The sequence below is a fragment of the Solanum pennellii genome, chromosome 4 (assembly GCF_001406875.1).
Source record: "Solanum pennellii chromosome 4, SPENNV200".
NCBI lineage: Eukaryota > Viridiplantae > Streptophyta > Magnoliopsida > Solanales > Solanaceae > Solanum > Solanum pennellii.
The window spans coordinates 73950773-73959395 of NC_028640.1; the positions used below are offsets into that span (position 1 = coordinate 73950773).

Sequence of the window (8623 nt, forward strand, 5' to 3'; positions counted from 1 at the left end):
GGGGGGGGGGGGCGAGACCTCTGACTTGTGTCATGTGTATGTGGGGTATTAGCTAAGGTCTTCTTTATAACAAAGTGAAAATTTAAGCCAAAGTTAGAGTGATACATTTATTTACTTTAATTTAAATAATAATATCAGTATAGTATATAGTTTCATGCACCTGCATGAAAAACATTTATGATATCACTGCTACAGTTGGTAGATCTAAACCCTCCAAATGGTGGGCCTACCTACCTACCCCCCTCATCTTTACCTTCTCACAATATAAATACAATAAAAAAAAAACAATATCTTTTAAATTAGTCAAACAAATTAAATATGTACCTAGAAAGGTTAATTATTTTCAAGCTAATATATTACTAGTAACATAGAAGAACAAGCAACACGAACATTATCGAGAAAATATGATGATGTGGACAAATTTAGAATTTGAATCATATGAATAAAATCGAATAGAGTCTGAAGTAGAATTTTAAATTTACAGATTCAGAATTCTACGTATATTATCTCCTAGATAAATTACTAAGAATGATATACAAAAATGTCTCAAAAAAGTCAAAGTTAAAAGATGTAATATCATAAAGAAGTGAATTTTAATAACAAATATAAAATTGAAGCTAAAACTATAACATATATGCAACATGTAGATAGGGTAGTAGTTCCGGCTTGCTTATTATTAATGAAAATACTTGGTTAATAATAATTAACTTCTTAAATGAAATCTTATATTGGGCAATGTATACTAATAAACTTATATATATAAAAATAAAATTCTTAATATAAAATAATTATAAATAAAAAGCTTGGAACCTTAAACGATGCGCTAGCGCACAATGGTAAACAAAGAAAAATGAGTAATGATTGTAAACAAAATTATTAATTTGTTGAAAATAGAGCTAATCTGTAAACCTGCATAAGAATATTATTTTTTGTATATTTATATAAATAAACATTGAAAAGGAAAGGAAAAAAGTTTACCAACTTTGATGACATAATAAAAGTTGGTAATGGTATTATATTTATATTCTTACTGAATTATTTATCTGCGATAGCAGTAATATATTATATATAAAAGAAAATATCAAATATATGTATATAATAAAATAAAAACAATTCGTTATATATAGCCTTAAATTCCCACTTGAGCCTAGATGATCTGTTTCCAATATCACACTATTTTATTCCCCTTTCAATTTCTTCACTTCTCCCCCAACTCTATTAGCTATTATATCAAAAAACATACTACCAATAGTAGTACTACCATTTTCACTGCAATATTCTGATAAAACTCTCACTTCACTCTTTCTTCTTTCTCATTCCTCTGCTTCAATAAACCATAATTATTACTCACTTTTTTAAAAGAGAGTGATTTGGACTTGCAAAAAAAAAAAAGTACTAGCCATGGATATTGATATGCTTAAATCATCAGCAACTTCTGAAGATCAAATGGAAATGATGCTCATGATGCAATTGGAGAAATTTCCTGACTTTTCTACTGGTCAGTAATGTTGAATTGTGTGACTATCTCATCTAAAATTACAGGCTTGTCAAAAAAACAATGTCCTTTAGAATATTTCACCTGATATAAGGAATTACAATATTTTAGTAACTGATTAATTATATTATGTCGCGACAGGTAACTGTTCTGAATTACCAATGATGGAGTTTAGTCCACAAGGAAGTTGCAACAGCAACAACAGCTACAATTTCCAACAAATGGATCAAAATTCACCTAATTTTCTCAACATGCCTTCTACTATTTCATTCACAAACTCACCTCCAATTCATCAAAATTCACCTAATTTTATACCTAATTCGGGTGGATTTACTTCGAATCGAAGCAATATGGCAGCAATGAGGGAGATGATATTCAGAATTGCAGCAATGCAGCCGATTAACATCGATCCTGAATCAGTGAAACCACCAAAGAGAAGGAACGTTAAGATATCAACGGATCCACAGAGCGTTGCGGCGCGACACAGGAGAGAAAGGATAAGTGAAAGGATAAGAATATTACAGAGATTAGTACCAGGAGGAACAAAAATGGATACTGCATCAATGTTAGATGAGGCAATACATTATGTGAAATTTTTGAAAAATCAGGTGCAATCACTGGAAAGGGCAGGTGCAACTAGGCCAGCTAATGGTACTGCTCTTACTGCTGCAGCTGCAGGATTAGGATTCCCTGTACCAATGTCTTTGAGTGGGAATTATAATTTGCCTGTCAGTACAAAAAATTATCACCATCAAAATATTCAACAATATGCAGATGTTTAATTAATTAGTAGTATAAATTGAAGAAAGTTGTGGGGTTGTAAATTAGAAACCATGCATGTTGTATTGGGTAGAAGAATAATTTATACTATATATTATAACCATGGTATATAGAGACCCCTATTGATCTGTTAATAAAATTGTGTTTCATGTACACTCTCTCTTTTTCTATGTATAATAATTATTATCTAACCATCTATCAGGTTATGGTAAGCTGGTAAGTATCTTTTCACCCTTTATTAAATATTTTTTGTGTTTGAGTGTGTTAAATATAGTCGTTTTTTAAAGAAAGAGTTTTATTGTAAAATAGGACTGTTTGATAATAATTCAGATCAATCGAGCTCTAAACAAATAATTTTAGAGGAGAGTACATGTTTCCTTAATTATTTTTCTTTCGGAATCCAAAAAGTTTTTTTAAAAATTGATGATGAGAGGGAGTGAGACTTGAATCCAAATATTTATTTACTCATTTTAAATTGAAAGTGATTCTCATTTAAAATTTCTACGATACAAAAACATATTTTTATTTACTTAATTATATTTTTAACGCTCTTACTCCCTCTTATTAAGATGTATAAAGAATTAAACTGAAATTATCTTTGTGGGTTGACAATGACAATAGCCATGTGCCAATTATCTTTGCAACATCTCAACGAAAAATCTTGAAAACTAGATATGTTATAAGATTTTGTTTTCTTTGTTATTTCTTGTCTATTTACTCTTGAAGCAATAATAAAGTTATTGTCGTGTGATCTATAACTTATGGATTTGAACCGTAAATGCAATCAGTATTGATTTATATTAAAATAGACTGTCTACATCATAATTATATTGCTATATAAATATGAAATACTTTATACACTGAATCGTTCGACGTAGGTCTATGTGCAATTAAAGATGATAAAATGGACCATTTAGAACTTGGTTGTACATATACACTCAAGGTCAAATAGCAAGTCATGCCCCTTGGAAAGACAACTTGTAGGGCCCTGTTTGAAAATACCCCCAGTTTTATTAGGGGTCTTTTGGTTCCCATTTTGAACATATTGTAGGGGTCGTTTGGTTCCCATATTTAACATTGTAGGAGTCGTTTGGTTCCCATATTTTTGAAAATGCAACAATTGTTGGGACTATTATTTGCCTTGGACCATCATATGTTTACTTTCTTGACGAATACGAAGCTAAAGCAACAGAATTGAAACTATTGGCCATTTTTCCCACAAGTAAACTATGCGAGGATCGTTTGATTATCCACCTTGTAATCATTTTTAACAGGGTAAAAGTTCAAATAGTAAATCACATATTTTTTTCGTATAACACTATATGTAAAGAACATGACGTTATCGACTTGATTCACAATTTTGCAGTTTTCTCTTTTTGCAAATTTCAATGTATATAGTATGGCAAACTCAAAGCTGTAAAATTTACTATATGATAAAAGTCAACTTGATATTTTTCAACCCCGCGTGCCTCTGCCAAAAAAATTGAAAGATAACATATCCTGAATATTTCATTGATAAAGAAATATAATTCACTAATTAATGAATAATAATTTAATTTTTTATAGAAAAACACTTGTGATAATGAATGCTAATATATAGTAGCATGTTTTATCATTTACAATAGAAATTGCAAGTTTCAATATCTAACTCTGTTGTAGTCTAACTCAAATATCACTTTTAAGTTAAAAACTAACTAGTAAATACCATATTGTTAATTTTCTCTACACATGAATACGTGATATAGTGACGTAGAACTCATATATAAAGAGAGGAGAATTGTTCAAGCCTTATAATGAGATTCAAAAAACTCCTTTTCATCAAACGCTACTCGTATTATCACGATCTTCTGAGTATATATAGCTTTTCATTGGCCTCCTTGCGGTTAAAGTAATGCTTCGAACATGGCCAATTTCATGATGCAACGGGCACAAATAATTGACAAAACTTCTCCATTATATTAGGATAGACCTAAATAAATAATAAAAATAACCTTCTTCAAACAACTAATTAAACATTTAGATTTCAACCGATAATCACATAATTTAACATATTACTAACAACTTATTTTATCATCACCACTTCAACTCGTGGTGATCTATATATAGTATATAGTTAAATATATCTATCGTATAACTCTTACGAATTTGACAAATCGACGTATCTCTCATTCTAATTAAAATATTGATTTAATGTATGGTGATATTTTCATTATCTAATAGTAGTATTAGATAAGACAATTAGACTTTTAGCAATTTAAATGAGATGATAGTACGGTTTAGTAATATTCAATACCATGGAATATACATAATCTGCTGATAACACACGAAGGGAGATATATATATTTATATCTAACATGTACTTAACGGATAATATATAATAATCAAAATTTAGACGATTAAGCTCATTATTATTATTTTATAGGATGGTGGGTATATTATAGAGTATAGTATTTAATTATGTGTGAATCAATTAATTAGAATGATGAAATTGAATAATAATAATAAGTGAAATAAAAGGAAGGGACAAAAGGATGAGGAAAGGGAAAATGCATGAGAAAACCACGTGAAAACACTGACAATATGCGGTGCTCTTTTATTTACCATTATTATTACTATTATTATTATTTATTTATTTATTTACATTTTTAATTACTATTATTATTTATTTACATTTTTAATTAGGTCCTCATGATGACGTCTTTTTTTTAAATCCCTCTTTGCCACCTGAGAAGAATTTATTTGGTCAATTCATCTTCCTACGTGGCATTCCACCTCATATCCATCCTACGTGGCTTTCCACCTCATACCCTTTTCATGTTTTTTCTTACTTGTTTCGTCAAATTTTTAAAAAAACAAATCACTTATTTTCGATAAAAATAAATTTTTAAAAAATATATTAAAGTGTTGCATTGTATATCTTTTTATTTAAAAAAAGAATAAAAAGTCACAAGGCATTTTGATATAGAAAACAAAACTTAAAGAGTCAATTCTTACAAAGTTTAATAAGTATGATAATAAATTAAAGTGGAAGCCATTTTCAGTTCTAGTGTATCATCATAATCATGCACCGACACTCACTAAAGAAAAGGAATAGGTGGGTGAGGGTGAACTTCGTATCTGGTATAATCGTCTGTCAAAATAATATTTTATATAGAGAGAGCGAGAGATTTAATATTAAATATTTTAATTAATTTATAATATTATAAATCTTTTAGTATATTTTATTGATCGATATAATTATTCTGAATAATTAATCAAGTATTTAAAAATATATTTAATGAATTAAAGCTTCGTGATTTTGATAAAATTCTAGAAATCACTATAGTGGAGTTTCATTGTGGAGCTCGAATTTTTATATTCTTTAATAATACAAACTAAAAAGTATCTATTCGTGAGTTAGTTTTTAAATTCTTAAAATTGTCTCCTTCACTCTAAAAAAAAAAATCCATAAAATATCTATCAATCATATTTAATGATCAATCTACCAAAACAAAATATAAAAATCTTCCAAATGCGCCATTAAGATCAATGATTAGATTGTCTTTTCTTGCATTGTATGATGATATTTATTTAGAGAACAACATATTGAAGGTGGTGGAACGAGAAAATCTTTCTCATATCTATCGTTTACGTTTAAAATTATATTATAGAATTCAATAAGTGTTTTTTTGAGGAATTTCGATAAATATTTTATAATAAGATTAATTTATTTGAAACTGAAACGCAATTATTATGATTGTTAATATTGAATTGAAGGAGAAATAGGGGTTAGGTTGCTTCCATGGGAGGATCCAAAGAAGGTAATGTTTGTGTCTAAGGCATCATGCTTCACTAAAAGCCATTTATTCCTCTCATCCATATCCCCACCCAACCTTATCAAATCTAGGAACATTGCACTCTATTATACTACTATATGATAATACTATTTTATATGCTGAAAAATTAAAGTTACATGTACATAGTATATATGCATATTGTATGTGATATATAAATAATAATAATAGTAATAATAAATTTAATAGAGTAAAGATGAAATACCTAAAGTAGTCAAAGCACAAGATGAAAACCCCATGTGAGACTTTTCAGTAATGTCCCAACATTATACTTAATTAATATAGAAGAAGCTTCTTTAGACAATACAAAAGGATGCCTTCCAATCCTGGTACACTGTATTCTAATATCTATTCCTTTATTTGTCCTTTAAAAAGACAAAAATAAATCGAGAGATTATTTTTGAAGAATTCTTAGTTTGAATGATATTTTCTGTAAGTTTTTTTCATAAATATTCACAATCATAAGACAAAAAGAAATATTTTTTATTTATTAATGTTGTGAGTATAAATATGTTTCTTCATGATTTCAGAATTATTAGTAGCGTATTTCTCAAATATATGATATGGACCTTTTTGAATTTTGTTTTATCTCTATTTTGTAAATCTTCTTAAAATATCTGAGTGTCAAGAAGAATTTGACAACATTTTGATCTTTTTTATGAATATTATAAAAATTTACAACATATTTGAAATGTTAGCTTAAGGAAATATATCAACAAACTACATTTTAATCATTTTATGAATATTACAAGAATTCATAAAATATTTGAAATGTCAGCTTATATTAAAGACTTCAAAGCGGTTTGCAAAAGAAAATACAAGAAGTAAAAAGAAGATATATTATATTATAATAAATAAAAAGAAAGCATTATATATATTTTGGGGGAAAAAAGTAATACTATATTAACTATAAATAAAGAAAAAATTGAAGTAAATATAAATCCTCAATGTCTTATGGGAAATTGAATATTTTTAAGACAATAGCATGGAAGATATAAATCGAGGAACATGCCATTTTTTGAGGGAGGGATATGCATTTGTTACATCCTTTAAACACTACCAAACAAAAAATAGAACAACAAAAAATAATTTATTTTTTAAGAGAATTGTCACCTATTTATTTAAAAAAATCAAATGTCACCTCATGTAGTGAGAAGTTTTGATTAGGAAATTTCCTATTCACTATTTTCTTCCCATCTACCAACTTCTCTGCATATATAGTTGCATCAATATAAACTCTCTTGCTTAGATTATTTTTTTTCCTCTTGGATAATGCTTTTGTTGAAAACATAATCGAGTAAATACTTACATATGCATGTATGCTTTAAAATTTTAATTTGTTTTATTTATTATAAATAGACACACTATATTATAAATTAGATGAATATTTTAAGTTCGAATTTCATTATAGAATCACTCATTAGTTCAAAAGAATTTTTGTATGTTATACTTGTAACAATAAAAGCAAAAAAAATAGATAAAAAATGACACATGAAAGGATGTATCGAAAACATAATTTAATCATACAAATATATTACTTCCTCCATTGCATATAAAGTAGGTTTTAGAGAACTTTTTTCATAATTATTCAAAATAAATTATTGTTCAAAGTTCAAAAGAGTAGTTGTAAAAATTTCTTGTATTTTTTCCTTGAATTCACTTTTTTAGGTGATAATATGAGAGTATTTTTTTACTTATAATAGAAGATTTTTATTTATATTTCAGGATCGTTCTTACAAAACAGAACTGAGTGAAACATTTCCATTCGCATCTCTATCGTGACCATTCATAGCAAAAGACAAAGACATTTTAAAAAATATAAGGTTTGTTAGTACATAGATTTGGATCCCGATATTTTCTTCCATATATGTGCAAGTTTATAAGCATTTTTTCTTAATAAGCGTATATTGATACACAAATTCAATTATAAAATAAATAAATATCATTGATAATTTAAATTTTTAGATGAAATATACTGACGATTCGATCTCTCCACTATGGATTCATGAAACTAAAAAAAAATAAAAATTAATGGGGTAAGTGGGTTGGTCGGGTTAGAACTAAAAATGGGCCTAATTTGTTTAAAACATTGAAAAGGACAACTAATGCATCCAAACAAAGTCCTAAATTCTATGTTTGTCCCTTGTGCTAAGTGCAACGTATTCCCTTTGCTTCCATCGCTATTAAAATCTTCTAAAGTCCTACAAATATAATAATTTAAAATTATAGAATATTTTTTGTCTACATTATAAATTTTAATATAATATGAAAAATAAAATAAGTAATTCATTTTTTCAAAAGTGTCTTTGGATCCATTCCATATTGTTAAATAGGTTAGAGGTTGATCAAGTTAAAAAGTGTTTGAATAATAGATCATAACTCGACTCGTCTAATTTTAATTAAAAAAAAATTAATCTAATTGTTTGTTTGTTTTCTTACTATATATTTAATTACCAAACAAAACGAATACAAATTCTTCTTTTTCTTTATCATAAAATATATATATATATATATA

General features: G+C 27.4%; 1 protein-coding gene across 1 annotated transcript; it reads left to right on the forward strand.

Moving 5' to 3' along the window:
* The first annotated feature begins 1168 nt into the window (after positions 1 to 1168).
* Positions 1169 to 2428, forward strand: LOC107017223 (transcription factor HEC2-like). The gene is made up of 2 exons (XM_015217493.2): positions 1169 to 1498; positions 1637 to 2428. The coding sequence occupies exons 1-2, from the start codon at positions 1402 to 1404 to the stop codon at positions 2275 to 2277; spliced, it is 738 nt and encodes a 245-aa protein (XP_015072979.1). The 5' UTR covers positions 1169 to 1401; the 3' UTR covers positions 2278 to 2428.
* The last annotated feature ends 6195 nt before the right edge of the window (positions 2429 to 8623 follow it).

Excerpts from the sequence above, each read along its gene's own strand:
- LOC107017223 (XM_015217493.2), top strand. The coding sequence starts at position 1,402 with ATGGATATTGATATGCTTAAATCATCAGCAACTTCTGAAGATCAAATG. Across the intron at positions 1,499-1,636 it reads ATTTCCTGACTTTTCTACTG|GTAACTGTTCTGAATTACCA; the intron begins GTCAGTAATGTT and ends ATGTCGCGACAG.